This window comes from Gymnoscopelus microlampas (genome assembly GCF_963454915.1).
Source record: "Gymnoscopelus microlampas genome assembly, chromosome: 9".
NCBI lineage: Eukaryota > Metazoa > Chordata > Actinopteri > Myctophiformes > Myctophidae > Gymnoscopelus > Gymnoscopelus microlampas.
The window spans coordinates 42,369,367-42,388,743 of record NC_139946.1 but is presented as its reverse complement, the minus strand read 5'-3'; the positions used below and the strand labels follow the sequence as shown (position 1 = coordinate 42,388,743).

The following is a 19,377-nucleotide window of genomic DNA, read 5'->3' as shown; positions in this document are numbered from 1 at the left end:
TATGTAATAAACAGCAAAAATGTGATTCCAATATCCGTAATGCATGCACATGTTGCATATCGTCTTAGTAAATTAAGGTCCCATTCATTTTAAAATTCATTATAAAGTAGGGTATGTTTCTAGGGTTTCTACTGGTTTCTTTCCGTTAGCGTTAGCTTTCCGTTTTCGGACCGGATATAGAAAGATGGCGGATTTGAAATCGCTGAAAAACAGGCTTCAAAACGGATCTGCAGAAACCAGGGGCGTGACTTTGTCCATTCATTTTTACTGTCTACATGAGTATGATCAAGTAGGGCACTAATTTAGGAAAAAACTAAAAGTTCAAATATAGAGATAAGAGGTTTCTGTCCGACATCCCTGCTGGTTACTGTTATCGACAAAAGCAGCTGGCAGACACTATGAATATGACCAAGGGAGTCACAGTCAAATTAACTACTGACCATCAAATGTGGAGGCAGCTCAGTCTAGTAGGCTACACTTGAGACCGTATTACAAATTTGAGTGTTTGAAGTGTTTCACATAACTGAATATCGTTGCTGTCGAGCAGAAACCTCTTATGTCTATATTTCACGTTGTGTTTTTTGCCCCCGTAAATTAATGATGCCCTATATGATCATACTACATACAGTGTCATACAAAAGTATCAAAAGTAGCAGATCCACAAGCTCGAAACGCGGCTCAAAGCAGTATGTTTTGAGCTCGTCGATCTGCAACATTCGCTACTTTTGAATTTGAATACTGAAAAGAAACTGTTTTGGGGTTTCCAGCGGTGGCAGCGGTGGCCTAGTGGTTAGAGGGGCGGCCTTGATACCGGAAGGTCCCTAGTTCGATTCCCCAATTCATCACATCAATCATGAATCACCGCTGAATAGCCCTTGAGCAAGGCTTCCATGCAGGGTCTGGCTGTAAATAAGTTCCGCACTTAGTCCAACACCCTGGGTAAACAACAAACTTTGCTTTGCTTTGCTTTGCTTTGCTTTACCCCACAGAGACTATATGCAAATTCTACTGTTTTACATAATTGTGCATCCGTATGTGTGTGACTGTGTGCGTGCGTGCGTGCGTGTAAAACATGCATGAGCGTGCATGTGCATGCCGGAGTGTGGTTAATGTTCTGCTTACAGTATGTGGGGGTGTGTTGGATTGTGATCAGACATGTGTCTGAGCGCGCTTCGTGCCAGCTGGTTGTGTGTTTTCACTAGCCTGAGGGTAAGAAGTAATGGAGTGTTAGCCAGGTTGAGCCAGGCAGGCAGCATGGGGTGCAGGTGCTGTTGGAATTAAGTCTTCTATTCTATTTACTAAAACCTGGCTGGGCACAACCACACTAGACAAGATCGATATGAACAATATAATTGCCCCCTTTCCTGAAGGAGAATTAGGTGGTAGCTGCGCATTTAAAAATGTATAAAACGAATCATCTTGCAAACACTTTTCCCTCATATTTGTTCAAATTGTTCATGATTTTGTTCTTAAATATCATAGGAATAAATGTGTCAAAATAATTTTGGGGGGACTGTGGATAAAACAGATTAGGGTAAACTTTGTCAAGTCAAAGAGGGAATAATAGTCGGTACCAGTGGTGTAAAGTAACTAAGTACATTTACTTTACTAGAGTATTTCCAATTTTAAATACTTTTACTTCTACTCCACTAATCTCAGAGGCAAAATATTGTTCTTTTCCTCCACTACAAGTATTTGAAAACTTTAGTTACCAGTTACTTTGCAGATATAAATCATTACATTATAAAACATACATTGACCACTTAAGCTCACAAGCTCACAACGCATCGCATCGCGACGCGTTGTGAGCTTGTAGATCTGATATTTTCAAACAATTTAGTACTTTTACTTGTGGTACTTTACGTACATTTTCATACGCATACTTTTGTACTTTTACTCAAGTAAATTTTGGATTCCGAACTTTAACTTGTAACAGAGTACTTCTACATTGCAGTATTGATACTTTTACTTAAAATAAAACATTTGAGCACTTTTCCCACCACTGCGGTCGGGTAACACTTTTCTCTGAATCTCTCCGGGTTGCCGTCTAGACAGTGAATTGACAAGCCAAGCTACTAATCATTAACTCTCATCAAATGTTTTCAACAAACTGCAGCTAATCAAGCCATGCAGCGAGGTCCATGGGAACACACCGGACCAAATGAGAGCCGCGCTGTCAGTCCGGGCTTGAACTCCCGGGGCTGATCAAACGTCTGGTCAAGAGAGTGAGGTAAGCTTATAGCCTGCTGAGTCAGACTGAGCCCTACTAATGAGCGTCTCCATGGCGTTCCCACTGAGCCTTCAGACGCTACCAGGGGACATCCTGTTCCTACAGCTGACCTCAATCTCCCTGTACGGTAACATCCATAGTGTTCATTTAACTCTGTGAAAAATTAATATAAATTATATAAATTAACAGAGAGAAAATTTAAGCAAAATAGAGAGCCACAAATCCCATTTATTAAAACCTTTCTCCCAAGTATATCTACATCTAATCGAGAACAGATTTCATTAAAAAAAAGACAGAAAAGTATGAGAGATGGAATGGTGGAACACAAATCTCTGGCAGGGGACACGCCCCAATAATAATAATACTCTCTCTCTGCCTCCCATTCCATTCCATCTCTCTCTGTCTCTCATTTTCTAGGACAAATTGTAAATAGTTGTCCTTTGAAGTGGTGTCTGTAAGGTATACACAGGTCGACATGGTCTTTCAGTGGTCTTTCCCACCAGTAAATAACACTTGAACACCCGATGATCAAGTCGGGGAAAGTCGGGAGTCTTGAAACACAAAATGGAAACTATTAACTCACTGAGTGCCATTAACGTGTTTCACGTGTTTTTAGCGCTATGGCTCAACGTGCCATTAACGTGTTTGACGTGTTTTTGAAAAAATTAGCATAAAAATGAAAAAACATTTTTTCTTTTTTTTTTTTTTTTTTTTTGGGAAAAACATGTTCAGAACCCAAGATATCATCATCTGAAGGTGTGCAGCTCCATCCACTCCTTGTTTAACTTAGAACTGAAAAAGGCTGTATCTCGCTTCCTAAGCACTTTTTGTTTTCTGTGAAAAAAACTCTGGCACTTTTCAGAATCAATTCTGAAATAATTCTGTCAATCCTGGCACTCAATGAGTTAATGAGGTTAGTGTCAGTTAAAGTGGACTAAAGCAGTAGTTCTAAAACATTTTTGTGCCAAGGACCCCCACATTGATGTGTATGTGGCCGCGAAACCCCATCTGAAAGTGTTTTGTGCCAGTGACCCACAGAAGAGAAGATGTGTGTAAAAACAATGCAAAAAAATTACAATTTTCAAACACTTCCAAGATTTATCAAAAATAGCAGATGTACAAGCAGATGTAGCAGATGCGAGCTTGTAGATATGCAATTTTTGAATGGCCAAAATATCGATGGATAAAGTGGTTACTTAACTACTTCTGCTGTGGACCCCCTGGAACCCCCCCAAGGACCCCCGGGGGTCCCCGGACCGCACTTTGAGAACCACTGTAAACTTGCCACCGAAGGAATAGTCATTATATAACCTCTGAAACAAGCCACAACTTTACACATCGGGTGCCAGCATTTTATAATAACAGATTACGTTCGGTACCGAAATCTCACCGTTGAGCTGCGCAGCGCTGTTTAAGCTGTAGACCCCACGACGTGCATTCCATGAGAAAAAAAAGCATGCCTCCATTTTGCCCGATGGTCCTGGCTAACGCCTGGAACGATAACATCGATCACGCGAGTAACAATGGCGGAGCGATCGTGCACACAAAATGAGTCGTTTTCCCCAGAGTAAAAAGTTTCGGAGTTATAGGGGTTTTAGAGAAGGAAATAGAGCGGAAGCGGATGTGCGCCATGTTTTTTGACACGATGGTGCATCTGGCCCATCCTTCTCAGATTCACCGTGGGTGAGCCCAAAGCTGCTCCAGCCCCTCCCGTATGGGAAAAAACAAAAAGACACCAAACACGGTTCGGACCGTGTTCGGCACCAGAGCGCTACTATGTGAAAACACGGTCCAGACCGTGTTCGGCACCCGATGTGTTAACAGTGTGTGGTCAGGGTGCATGTACAGTATGTGTAGTTGCGCAAGGTATGTTGTCATTTTTGTATGCTGGTGTCAATCAGACATGGACTTGCGTGTCTCTCTCTCTCTCTCTCACTCTCTCTCTCTCTTCATGTGCGTCAGTTTAGGTGCTGTGTGGAAGAGACAGACACCATCTGCTCCAATAACAACCAAACTACTTCTCAAGAACAATGTTGGTGTAAGAGACTCACTGAATGTTTACAACGCGGCTCTGCAGGAGTCTAGTCATGGTTTGTGTGTAGCTAATTTTGCAAACCGCTGTACCGAACAGTGCTAAATCTCTTGTGCACACTGCCAGTAGGCCACAGAAGTATACAATGATGAGAATAGAAAGGAAAAGCACACTTTTTAGGCTTCTGGATTTCAGACAGGCTCACTACATGAGAGGTGTTCTGTCACTCGAATACGCCTGTATACTTTTATTAATATTTTGTTTGAGGTTATCTTTATTTTGATGTTACTCTTCTTCTATGCTCTTAGTAACTTTTAAGGTCTCTGGCGCCTGAATTTCCCCTACGGGAATCTCTATCTCTCTCTCTCGCTCTCTCTCTCTCTAAAGACGTGCTTAAAGGTCTTAGTAGATTGCTTCTCAAAGAATGAGGACAAGGCGATAGAAAATACATTTACAGACAAAGAAATGGAGAACGATTGGGACAAAGAATATGAGACACAGAAAGAAGAGAGACAACGAGTGAGACAGAGAAGTATACACTGATGAGAATAGAAAGGAAAAGCAAAGAAGCGAGAGGAAGAAAAATAGCAAAAGACAAAGATTTAGACAAGATTAGAGAGAGAGAGAGAGAGAGAGAGAGAGAGAGAGAGAGAGAGAGAGAGAGAGAGAGAGAGAGAGAGAGAATGAATGGATATGTCTATGATAAATGACTAAATAATGAGTAGATGAGTCAGAGACAATTACATAGACAGAGCAAACACCAGAGCCATAGTAGAGTCAGGCCCTGCACGCTGATACCATCTTGGCCTCCGGCCTTGTGAGACTGCTGTTGGTTTTGTATTAAAAATAGCATTTAGTCTCAACTTCACACACACACACACACACACACACACACACACACACACACACACACACACACACACACACACACACACACACACACACACACACACACACAGTCAGGCCAAGACAAAAGGTCCATTGCAGCTAGCAAAACCTTGAATATTATCCACAGTACAGAATTACTGAGCCAAGCAATATTGTCACATCACTTAGCTTCAAGTCAGTGAAATGTCAAGCCATTGCATTTTTATGATGGCTTTTCTGGAGAGGAGAGGTGAAAACTCTGTGTGTGTGTGTGTGTGTGTGTGTGTGTGTGTGTGTGTGTGTGTGTGTGTGTGTGTGTGTGTGTGTGTGTGTGTGTGTGTGTGTGTGTGTGTGTGTTTTGAGTGATGTGTGTTTTGGCTGTGTGGTGCAGAGATCACAATTCTCCTGCCAGCCCAGCAACAGATGCCAACAACAACTTCCACTTAACCTATAGCCTGACTAGCAACACACACACACACACACACACACACACACACACACACACACACACACACACACACACACCTGAACAACTTACAAAAATCAATGAAACCTACAGAAACAAAACACACACACACACACACACACACACACACACACACACACACACACACACACACACGCACACGCACACGCACACAAAATGTACATGAAGAAAGTGAATAAAACAGAATTTCAGCTGCAATAACTTTGATTTCTGACCAGAGGGAATTTCGGACCCTAAATCAAGACAGCCTAATAATGACGTGGCAGTTTGTGAATGAAGCAGCATGACTTGCGAATCAGTATGCAGAGGCGAAGGGAAAATCTGAGTGGCATCATCCCTGCATCGACAAAGTGCCCGTGGTCATGTCAGGCTTTGGCCTTAATGGAAATAGCAAAGAGATTAGCTGAAAATATGGTATTATCTATACTGTATGAATACATTATCAACTAACTACTACAGTATACTGTACACTTTTGACATTAGTTAAACTTTAACCTGTACAGACCCTTACACTTTTTAGGCTTCTGGATTTCAGACAGGCTCACTACATGAGAGGTGTTCTGTCACTCGAATACGTCTGTATGCTTTTATTAATATTTTGTTTGAGGTTATCTTTATTTTGATCTTTCTTCTATGCTCTTAGTAACTTTTAAGGTCTCTGGCGCCTGAATTTCCCCTACGGGAATCTCTATCTCTCTCTCTCTCTCTCTCTCTCTCTCTCTCTCTCTCTCTCTCTCTCTAAAGAAGCGCTTAAAGGTCTTAGTAGATTGCTTCTCAAAGAACGAGGACAAGGCGATAGAAAATACATTTACAGACAAAGAAAGGGAGAACGATTGGGACAAAGAATATGAGACACAGACAGAAGAGAGACAACGAGTGAGACGCGGGTAGACAGAAGTTAAGTGTTCTCAGACAGTGATGGGTGTCTGAGCGCTGTGACTGCTGCCATGAATCACTTCATTCACAGTACATCAGGGTGTTAGTCAGACCGACAGACAACAGAAAGAAGGGTCAGACGCAAATGGCTTTCCCTAGGCACACGGGGACGCGTTTTGCAGGCAGTCTACCAACCTTCGCTGCCTCGATGAATTTCTGTCAACTCGGGGCGTCCCTGGCGCTCCTCCAAAAAACACGAGGCGCATAGAGAACAGAAACTTTCATTCACATTTATATAACAATTCAAAAAAGACACCCCCAGCTCTCTGTGTGTGTGTGTGAGTGAGAGAATGAAGCATTCTAGTTGCATTTACGCTTCCTGTTGACAGCAGAATGGTCTCTAGCCCATTTAGACCTGGAACGCATCTGTGTCACTTTTTCATTTGAGCTAAAAAGCATTATTTTACACTTTGGCTATTCAAAAATAGCAGATATACAAGCTCATAGCGCGGCACCGAGTGCCGCGCTATGAACTTGTAGATCTGCTATTTTTTGAAAAATCATGAAAATGTGTGCAAGTCTTTGAATATATATTGTTTTAAAGCGAACATTTTTAACTCAATTATTTGCTTCTGGGGGGTCCCTGGAACAACATTTTGAGATGGGGGTCGACGGCCAAATACTTATACATTTTGGGGGTCCTTGACATGAAAAAGTTTGAGCACCACTGATATAGAAACATATGTTTTTTCAGAAAACTCTTGGGATTTAGAAGACATTTGTAGAATCGGCCTCAAGTCTTGGGCTAGAGTTGCAATTGCAGACATAATCATGATTCATATTGCCATTTTGTTCAGTGAAGAATTAAATTGCATTCTGAATTGCAATTCACAATCCACATTAGTGTACATATTGTCTAGATAAATGTGGGGGGATCAGATTTGCTTGAATGAAGATAACGTGAAGCTTCATTATTGAAGTAACGATATCACAAACGTCTTTATAATAACTAAATCGTTGCCGTCTAATAAGTATGACTTTGCGGTAGTCAACGTTTCAAAGATTCTTCCACCTCAATGAATCTTGCCGTCCTCTACCGCAACGTTACTCAGCCATAAGACGAGTGCTTCAGAGTCATAGTGAGAGTCCTGACTTGACCTCATTGACACAGACCCCGGGGGCAGAGGAGACACAGAGCGGTCATTTGAAGGCAGAGCACTGGAAGCTCTGTCAGTCTAACGGGAGCTGACAGGAACCAGAATGAACTTTTAACACTCACAGGCTTTGCTTTCCTTTCATGAGCTTCCAGAAGAAAACCTGCGGCCAATGAAATCCCTCCGCTAACGGGCAACACAATTGCGTGGAACAAATGCATACACGTGTGTTCTCAAACTCACACACACGCACACACACACGACCAGGTTACACACTCCTATGTCCACAAATATTCCGGTGTAATCCATCAACCTGTTAAAAGTGACAAATGTGAAGTCATAGGGGCCAAAGTACATGGATGTACGCGCGCGCGCGCGCGCACACACACACACACACACACACACACACACACACACACACACACACACACACACACACACACACACGCCCTCCCGAGCCAGTGCAATGACCTGAGAACAGAGGTCACTTGCTGAGAGAAGGTTGTTTCAGTGATTTCACGCTGTGTTGCTTTCAATCAGGAGCCCCTATTGAAAGGCCTCATAACCCTAATGTTAATGGGGCCAAAGAACTGTATAAAGCAGCACACGTTCTTAAACCATGGAGCCACAATGGGTCGCAGGCCCTCAGGTGATGATGGGTCTCCATCTGAAAAGGGCACTAAAAATCTTCGGTCTGATTTAGCTGGAATGCACTGTTCTAGACCAGTGGTTCTGAAAGCAGAAAAACTCCCGCCCACCGTCTTCAAATGCAATTAAAAAGTTTTAATGGGAATAACAACGTTTCGGTCTGTTAGACCTTCATCAGGTTATCTTGTAGGTGGTTCTGAAAGTGGGGTCTGGGGGGACCCCAGGGGGTCCTTGAGGGGGTTCCAAGGGGGTCCCCAGCTAAATTAGTTAATATAGAATCAAGATCAGTTTAACCACTTTAAACCTATATTATATCGGCTATTTGAACAATTTTGAATATTTTTGAAACAACACAAATCTTGTATGGGGTTATTCTGTTATTTTGTTCCAGGGACCCCCAGAAGCAAAGATTTGAGTTACAAATGTTCGCTTAAAAAAAATATATGTATTCAAAGATTTGAACAAAATGTTCAAGATTTTTCAAAAATAGCAGATCTACAAGATCGCTGCTATTTCTGAGAAGCCAAAGAATAAAATAATGGCTATAGCGATCGATCTTCACAGCAGTATTAAAGAGGGTGCATCCTCCTATAATTTGACTAACCTCTGTTTGTTTGTAGTGGTCTCATGGTGAAGCTGCCCGATTCTCCTCAGTGGCTGGAGCAATTGCTCTGATTTTGCACACAGCCATTGACCATTACCATCTGAACTTAACTGCGAAGCCCGTTTTTCAATTTCATCAAATCTCAGCTTCTTATTAGCGTTTATGTGTCAAACAATGGGAGATAACGTTGCCAGGTTTCGCGCCAGAAACAAGCGGCAAGGTCTATGAACACAAGGCCAAAGGGGGGGTTGCCCGTGGGGAGGGGTGACCGCGGGGAGTGCCGCGACGGGACCCACGGGGGGAGGAGGGGGGCGGCACGACGGGACGCGCGCGGGGGAGAAACCGCGCGACAGGATGTGCAATAATAAGTTTGCAACTACTTTCGTCTGCGCCCTTCACCGGGTATGGTCTAGTATAGCTAAAGAGAAAAAGTGCTTGGCACAAACTGATGTTATATATCCACCTTGATGTATGCATTTCTTGAGTGTAAGGACTTTCCAACAAAAACACGTCACCATAATAAAACAGCTTATAGAGACAGCTGTCTAACATGAAAAGCATTTTCTGAGGCCGGCAGAACAGACTCCATCTGTCCCACTGCACCAATGTTGCATTCTATAGAGTGCAGTGATGGAAAAGCAATAAACAAAAGATGAAAAGATACAGAATTGTACCCACTCACCCCAAAAATCCAAGGTCTCTAAAATGCAATCTCGGCATTATACATTCACTCTCTTCCCCACCTATCTATCAATGTCGTAGCGTTGACTTCATATCATCTCATCACAACTGCAACCATATATATATACGAAATTCCTAGGAAATAACACAATGTATGCTGCTTCTCCAATCCAGCTCATAGTAGCAAATACAGCCCCATGGGAAGATCTAAAGATTAGGCCCTCAATTATGTCTCTGGTTATGCTGTAGATTAGGCTGGTGGAAGTGCGTTCTTCAGATCAGGAGCCAGTAGCCAAGCCCCAGCTGAGCCGTATCAGATCTCTTGCACATCACTGATTAACACACAGAGGACTTGGCTGACAAATGTTTCATAACATTCAGCTGCCAACATAACGCTGAAAGAGTTTCCTTTTTTTTCCATAGAAAGAAAGAGTCAGACTCTTTGCCAGAGAGAGAGAGAAACAGGTCAACAGGCTGAGAGTGACAGAATGACAGGTTGCTCATTCCACACACAAGCGCACATATCCGCTCTGCTCCTCTAAGGCTCACCTTGAGTGATTAGATTTCAGTTTAACCCATTAAGACCGGGAACGCATCTGTGTCATTTTTTTTTTTCACTGTTTTGTTTATTTAGATTTTTAGAAGCTCATAGAACGGCACCGAGTGCTGCGCTATATATAAGCTTGTAGATCTGCTATTTTTGAAAAATCGAGATTTATTTTGGGAAAATCTTTGAATATATATATATATATATATATATATATATATTCTTTAAAGCAAACTTTTTTAACTCAAATCTTTGCTTCTGGGGGTGGACAAATGAAGACAAATGTCTTCTAAAAACAGTTTAAAAATAATATGTTGCTATAATCAGTGGTTCTCAAACTTTTTCATGTCAAGGACCACCCAAAATGATATGTATTTGGCCACGGACCCCCATGTCAAAATATGTTGTTCCAGGGACCCCCAGAAGCAAAGATTTGATTTACAAATGTTCGCTTTAAACATATATATATTCAAAGATGTGCACAAATTTTCACGTTTAAAAAAAAAAATAGCAGATCTACAAGCTCGTAGCACGACACTTGGTGCCACGCTATGAGCTTGTGTATCTGCTATTTTTGAATAGCCCAAAGAAATCTAAAATGACAATGACACGTTCCCGGTCTTAATGGGTTAAAAGCTCCATTTCCTAAACATAGTCACTGACAGGGAGAGACACTCACGATTTTGCGTCAAAGGGCGGCTTCACCCTCTGTGTACACCCAAATAAACATAGACACAAGAAATACACACACACACACGCACACGCACACACACACACACACACACACACACACACACACACACAAACACACACACACAGTTCACCTTGTTGTCTGTGTGGTTGTGGTCGGTGGTCTTGGCCGTGGCGTCCAGGTCTGTCACACCTCGGTTTAGGTTCAACTCGTCCACCGTGCTGTCGGCCACCGGTAATGGAACGGTCTCCTCCTCCTCCGCATCGATGTCCGTCTCCTCAGCGACGGTCACGGACGTTTCCGCGCCCGTCAGCTCTCGTGCTAAGCCGGACAAAGCACACATACACACAGGGAGATGAGCACGCATGCCTGCAGACACACGCCAAGACATACACGCACACGTATGCATGAGTATGTACACACACACACACGCATGGTGGGGAACACACAAAGAGAAAAGTATTAGGCTGGTGAGAAAGGATACATGTGCATAGGTTGCATATACTCAAGAGACACACGTGAAAACTGTGGCGACCTTATTTCACCGACTATGCTTGTGTGTGTACTATAGGCCTGTCCCCGACTAAAGATTTGTATAGTCGAATCTGATTGGCGACTAATTGCCAATAGTCGACTGGCAGTCGACTAATGCAACACCCAGAAAAAAAGAAGATGAAAAAAAAAGATTCGAGTGAGAGATTGGCAGTCGAATCAGTCTGATTCGACTGATTCGAATCTCTCAGTCAAATCATGTAAAAAAATATGTTATGCAAAGAACATTCCATTTGGGCTGTAGAGGTGCTTAGTGTCTGATTTAACATATACCGTAATTTTCGCACTATAAGCCGCACCTGAATATAAGCCGCAGCAGCTAAATTGAATGATTTGTACATATATAAGCCGCACTGGACTATAGGCCGCGGGTGTAAAATCCCTAGATTTAGGAGGTCCCCTAGTGGCCGTTAGCTATAAAAATCCATAGATAAACCGCACCGTTATATAAGCCGCAGGGTCGAAAAATGGGAAAAAAGTCGCGGCTTATAGTCCGAAATTTACGGTACTTGCTTGGTTTCAATCAATCATGATGTATATCCTATTGTTGGCAAACTATTAGTTAATTAATATAACAAACTAGGCCAATTTCTCAGTCGAATAATTAAGGAAAAAAAAAGAAAACTTTATTTTTTATAATTCGACTAAGAGATTGGGAGTCAACTCAGACACCCCTCGACTAATTAGTCGACTATTCGACTAATCAAGGTCAGGCCTAGTGTGTACAGTATGTATACCCTTGTATAGTGTGTACACACAGGTATCATGAGTGTGCTTTGTGGTATCATGCCTGCTACAGTATATACAATATACAAGCTCACGAGTCACGACGCATCGCAATTGTGAGCTTGTAGATCGACTATCTTCGTTGTGCGACGCCGGCACGAAAATAAGTATAAGTCAGGTTCTGAAGGAGGGCAAAGTCCATGCCAGCCAACGTGTGGCTGGGAGAGAAGTGGTAACAACTAGCATATATATACACAGTGGTTCTCAAACGTTTTCACATCAAGGACCGCCAAATTGGTACTGTATATGTACTGTATTAGGCCACGGACCCCCATTTGAAAATATTTTGTGCAAGGAGCCCCCATAACAGAGGATTTTTACCATTAGATTTAATACAGAATTCAATCTATGATGACGTCATTCTTATACAATCTTTCATTGGGTTAACTTCTTGCAAGTGAAATATAGTGAAATTCAACTATTCTTAATTTCGCTGGGGACTCCCTGGAACCCCCTGACGGACCCCTGGGGGTCCCTGGACCCCACTTTGAGAACCACTGCAACATAGGGTACAGTTAAACTAAAAACTATAACAAAACAACTATACCATAAGTATGGTATACACACACACACTTGCATGCTGACCAAAGCAGTTTCATAACTAATTCATACAGTAGCTAGCTCATTAAATCTGAAACATTTATTTAAAGTGCATTATCACCAACAGAGGTCTCAGCAAACTTCACATTAAAATTGAATGACTAAAATTGATATTCCAGCCAAATAACTAATAGAATATTCAAATATGAATAAAGAGGAGAAAGGGTGGAATAATGCAAACAGATATTCTTCCACAGAGGTAATGTTCCTCTCATTTTCAGCCTGCATGAACTGCCTTGAGGATATCAAATTTCGGATGGCACAAAACTTCCTACAGCTGAATGAAGGCCAGTTTGATGTTGTCGTATTTGGTCCTTTCAAACTGGCCTTCATTCAGCTGTAGGAAATAAAAACTGGTCTTGGCAAATTGTCCATCCTCGTTAAACCCCTTGTCAAAAACCTTGGTGTGAGGGACATACAGTACAGTAGTTGGACCAGCTGTGCCGCAGAGCGTCACTGCCTTTGTTTTTCAGCCCTTTGTCTCATTCACTGCTATAACTTCAGTATCTCACTTTACAAATGTTGTTTGCTAATTGCTATTAAGAAGATTAGCTACTTTTATTGTTGGTATTTCTGTCATATTTTGTTTTTTTTTTGTTTAGGAGATCCTATTACCCATTTGAAAATAGAAAACCTCTATTTTAAATAATGTCCCAGCTATAACTACAAAATGTTTGACTTCATTGCAAATTAAACTTTGTAAGTAAAGCCTAAAATAGATGTAGAACCAACTAAACAAATTGCCAATGGCTACACAACCTTTTTTAAGAAGGCCTGCTTCCAGCAATCAAACTCGGGAAAATAACTCATGAAAATAACTATGAATCACAATAATAACATGACACTCAATACAATTAGTCGATAAAAAAAAGAAAGTCTTGTTTTCACTTTTCTGCTTCCAGACACCTGACATCTAATAACTATGACAACAACATGCTGTTGCAGTGGTCTAACGGGGATGAAATGGAAGGCGTGGGTGAGTGTTTCGGCAGCAGAGGGTGTCAGGGAGGGTCGGAGACGGGCAATGTTCCTAAGGTGGAAGAAGAAGGCTGTTTTAGCGATGTGGTTCACGTGGGGGAGGAATAAAACGGTAGGGTAAAAAAATGTCACCTTGGTTGCGGACACGGTTCTCTTTGCTTTGGCCGACTCGTTTCTGAGCAGCTGTTATTTTCATAATGTTATCAATAGAGGTCTATGTGTCACCTGTGAGCACAGTTTCTCCACAAATTCCTCAGTGATGGTCAAAGATGAGTCAACACCACAAATAAATAATGACAATTGAGCCAGTCAGACATCAGTCACGTCAGTGCTCACACATCAATTGCAACAGAGAAGACGACTTAACCTCGCTTTTTAGTTGTCAGTTGCAATGTCTCACATTCTCTCTGCCATAGCATTCCTTTGACAAGTTGATATTAGCAGCAAACGCCTGTCTCTTCTCAGGGCACACACCAACTGCCAGCAGGCATACTTTGACGAATTCCCCCTCGGAAATGATGTCTTTGATGCAGCTTCAATGTGACTTTCGGTGAATACGAAACACATACTCCTGCATACTTATACATATTTTTTCTCTGTGCAACATGTCATAGTGTTATTTGATGTTACATTCCTATTGCACAAGCCAGTTGTTGGGAGCATCAGCATATGCAGCTGAACTCGTAGAGGAAAAAAGCGATATATCCAATTAGCCTTGAACATCCACAACCACAGCAGCAGTCTCTTCTCAGATTTACTACCGGTGAATGGTAATAGGGAGTGCTCTATTCATACTGTGAATGAGGACATAGATGGAACTCTGGTGGAGTATTTGATTCGATATAATGATGGTGAACTGTATGCAAAGCGAGAGAGAGACGAGGGGGGATGTAAGGTAACTGCCTCCATTGTTCTGATACAACAAGTTTCCGTCCAGGAGGAGACAGAGTGGCAGAGCAGCCTGCAACGAGCATGACAGATTCAAACGCAGAGCAGAATCTGTTCTCGAGAGATTAGGGGGTCCTTGACATGGAGAAGCAACATACTGTTAGGATTTAGAAAACATTTTTTAGATTTGTATTTGGCTGCGGACCCCCATCTCAAAATGCGTTGTTCCAGGGACCCCCAGAAGCAAAGATTTGAGTTACAAATGTTTAAACATGTATATATATATTCAAACATTTGCGTGGCACTCGGTGCCGCGCTATGAGCTTGTATATCTGCTATTTTTGAATAGCCAAAGAAATCGAACCTGACACAATCGAACCTTTTTGGCTTGTGCCTACAGTAGGCCTTGCTATGTCTTGCTATTTGTTTGTTGTATGGGTGATTTTAGCTACCTCCTGTGGTCTGTGCGGCACTTTGGTCAATGAGAGTTGTTTTTAAATCTTCTTTATGAATACATTTGATTTGACTTTTATTACCAGAGCTCTGCCTCCGACTACAAAAGTGTGCAATTTCTTCGCCGACACCATTGGCTGAAGAAACATTTTCTTCCCTTACTTGCTGTCACTTGCAATTTGCAAAGAGGTTTAACAGTGCATACATCACTCGCCAGATCAGAGATGAGATTACCTCTTCCATGGTTTGATCAAAGTATTCAGAAAGGGCGTTAAATGTTCCTTCTTAAACCATTCAATCCGGGAACACATAGGCTACTGTGTCATTTTAGATGTTATTATTCTATACTTTGGGCTATTCAAAAATAGCAGATCTACATGCTCATAGCAGATCTGCTATTTCTTTGAAAAATCATGAACATGTGTGTAAATCTTTGAATATTATATATTAAAGAGAACATTTTTAACTGAAATCTTTGCTTATGGGGATTCTCCAAATGTCTTCTAAATCCTAATATATATATTTTTCTTCAACTTATGTTGCTATAATATCAGTGGTTCTCAAACCTTTTTCGTGTCAAGGACCCCCAAAATTACCCCCAGAAGCAAAGACTTGAGTTAAAATGTATATACACTAGAAGTTCGGGCCGCTACGCGGCCCGAACTCGGGCCGCTACGCGTCTAGCGTGACGCGTCGTTCACTTTGCAGTGCCACCTTACAGGCACCTCACAGTGTGAGAGAGAGTTTTGTGCTCTCCTAAATCCACGGCAGGCTTTGAAAGTACCCACTTCAGAAAGAGGTGACGTGCATCACCTCTCCAATGACCAAAACCCACTATGGAAGCCGTCGAACTGGTGCGATCTGACGGCATCCTAGAATTTATAGGTAGGATGTGATGTCATGCTGTCGTGAGATTACGTCACACTGGCGTTGTGTCCATATTCGGGACGACCGTCTCATCGTGATGTCAGATTACGTCACACTGGCGTGATGTCAGATTACGTCACACTGGCTACATACAACGTTACAGACAACCGACATGGCGCAGGATTCAAATTGTATATAAGATATTCAAAGATTTGCACAATTTTTTTTTCCTCCGAAAAATAGCAGATCTACAAGCTCGGCACTGTGCCGCACTATGGGCTCGTATATCTGCTATTTTTGAACAGCCAAAGAAATCTAAGATGACATGGGTTTTGGGGAGGATTGAATGGGTTAACTGTACCTCTCTCGGTACGGCTCTCCCTTCTTTATTCCCTCATTGTCAAATCCCCCCGTTTCCTACAACCCCCTTGTCAGAGCTGCAACCTCTGCCCTGCTATTCTGCTCCCAGCACTGTCCTCCGCTCATTACCAGCCTCCTTCCTCCCCATGCTGTCCATGCCCTTCCACTCTCTCTAATAATTTGTCCCTGTGCCATCAACCTGCTTCCAGCATGTTTCTCTCCTGCTCCCTCCCCCCCTTCACTCCCCTACGGCAATACTCCATGAAAGACAAATAAAGCATATGGAATAGAGAAATGGACCCACTTGAAAACAAGACGGTTCACCTCAAGGGGTTTTATCCTTCTAATAATAAATGCAAGAGCATTACTTTTTCCTTGGAAGATCCGCTTCTTCTGTCAATTTATGTGCTTTAGAGTCCAAAGTTGTTTCTGAATTTTTGCTCAGTGGGTTTTAATGGCCCAGCTGCATCCATCATCTTTTTGGCTTTGATTTGTCTTTTTATGGTGAGGGCTCCTAGGAACGCAAACCACGGGGTCGGTCGGCGCCAAATTTCTTGTGCACGCCGCCAGTATAGGCCAAGGAAGTAAATCCCTTACAAATTTTTGTTTTGGGTGTGAATATTCTTCATGCCTCTATAAATGAACATTATTCTCTGTATCTGTCTGTGGGTGTGTCCCGCATATCTCAAGAACCGCCCGACCGATCAAAATCAAAAATTACATTTGTTCTTCTGCTATGCCACAAAAATGTGGAATTCCCTACCAACAGTCATAAAAACATGTGAATCCTTTCTCTCCTTCAAAACTGCTCTAAAAGAGCTCTTACAGATGGCTGCAATTCGGAACTGGCCCCTGTAAAAAGTCAAAGCCCCCGCCCAAACTGTTTACTGCACATATATATTTTTTCAACTTCTACTCGTTTATATGCGATCTTGCACTCTGTAAGTCGCTCTGGATAAGAGCGCCCACTACATTCCTAAATTGTAATTGTCATTGCAGAGATGCATTGCAAACTGCAAGCAGGGTTACGTGTGCTGCAGTCAACAGAGCAGACGGAACAAGCACTTCCAGCTGCACAGCTGCAGATCCGTTACCCTTTGACCGTCACACCTGTGTGCACTGCTTCAAATGAGAAAGCAAAGGAACCCTTCAATTTCCTGCAGAGAGGAAGTTTTGGGGATAGGTCACACCATCCCTTGGGCAGGTCACCTCGAATTCATGTGCATCTCCAAAGGGTTTTTTACTGGCCAGGCATGTCAAGGATTTATTGTACAACTTGTCCACAATGCTAGTTGACAGCAGCACTACTATACTGCCCCCTGTACCTCTTGCTCCACTTCCTGTCATCTGTAGTCCATTTGAACATATACAGTAGGCATATATATAGTGGGCCCAGTGGAGAGGAGCCAGGCAGGGAACAAAGTTTATAGTGGTCATTAGTGACTATACCACCAGATACCCCAAGGCTTTCCCTTTGATAGAGGTGACCGCTAAGCCGGTAGCCTCAGCCTTGCTGACGTTGTTTTCTCTCAGGTAGGGATAGCCAGAGAGGTGTAGTCAGACCAGGGTAACCAACTTCATTAGCCACACACTCTCACAGGCCTACCAGGGAGAGTGAGGACTACCCCCTACCTACCAGTGGTCTTTTGGTCGCTTCACGGGACACCACAGTGTATGGCGGCGGCCAGCAATTTTTTGCATGCACGGTACGGTGCATGTGTGTGTGCGCTAGAACGCGTTCCCCTAGATTCACGAGCCAAGTACCCAAATGGCTACTTTGCATAACAGGTTTACCGGTGAGCGTCCTCATACACGATATAAAAACAACACAGCATTATGGCTACAGTACTGCTGCTGTGGCATCCTGTCTGCACAACGAGAATGGCTCCACTAAAGAAGAAGAGATTCGTTCAAAGCAAACTTTTTTGTCCTTGAGAAGATTTACAAAGACAAAAACTAAGCTAAAAACTAGTGATTTCCTATACAAACATGCTCCCTACTAGCCTACTATTTATACACCCCTGAACCTAATTAATATTAATCACACATTAAGGTCATTAAGAAGATATTTTGCAATGCTGGTCTCGTCACGAGTTGACTCGCATACTATATCAGCTGTTCAGGCGCTTGTGCGTGCACGTGACGTCATTAAAATACCGTTCCACCGGGGGAAAAAAAAAAACACCATTACACCACTGCCCCCTACTATACCACCGTCAGACAGATGGCTTGCTTGAGCATTTCAGCTAGACTCTGAAAGGAATGCTGAGGACATTTGTGTCATGAGTGGAAATCACTGGGACAAATGGCTGCCAATTTCTTTTGTTTGCATACCGTGAAATCCCCCCACCAAGCCTCAATGGGCTTTTCACCTTTAGAACTGCTTTACGCCCACCAGTAAAGTACTCTCTTATTTTAAGAGTATGCGAGCCAAGAACAAAAAGTTCCACACACCGACCTTCACTCGATCATTAAAGAAAATGTGTTTTAATCCCTCGGAACCTTCTTTCCGCCGTCTGTTCAGATGCCTGAATACTGTAGGGCCTTGACCAAAATGTTGAGTTTTTTAAGCAATTTTTCTTGAGCAAGTGAAGACAGCGTGCAGATATTTATATCTTTTGTCTGTGTATGTGTTTACTCCACCAACACACCGATCACATAGACAAAACCCAGGTGTGCATAATGCTTTTGATTACCAAGAATACGAGTGCCAACAAGATTCGTTTTTTTTAATACGTTTTTTCTTCTTTTAATCAGAAAATGTGCAAGCGACGCCTTCAGTTCATCTGATTCCTAAGCGGCGATGCAGGTGCATCGCTTGTTCCATTGTTCAGACAACCTCTGCTCTTATCTCCACCTCCTTCCCCTTCTCTTTTCATTACCATGATAATTAGCATCGAATAAGCTCCAAGATAAGCGCCTCGGCTCCTTGGGTAATTGATTCCCTCTGCTTTCACATATTATGAACTATGTGAAATTGCCGCAGCAATTACGGCAGCAATTTCTGTTTCCACAAACAATTACCTCCTCTTTATGTTTTAAACCTTTGGTAGCTCTTGTATAATAACAAGCTCAC

The 19,377-nt window shown here is 42.5% G+C and overlaps 1 protein-coding gene across 1 annotated transcript in view; it reads right to left on the bottom strand.

Moving 5' to 3' along the window:
* Positions 1 to 19,377, bottom strand: part of LOC311051846 (carboxyl-terminal PDZ ligand of neuronal nitric oxide synthase protein-like) — a 229,191-nt gene that overhangs the window by 79,130 nt on the left and 130,684 nt on the right. The window contains exon 7 of the mRNA XM_084066511.1: positions 10,951 to 11,138. Within this exon, the coding sequence (XP_083922637.1) occupies positions 10,951 to 11,138 (188 nt within the window). The remainder of the gene's footprint in view (positions 1 to 10,950; positions 11,139 to 19,377) is intronic.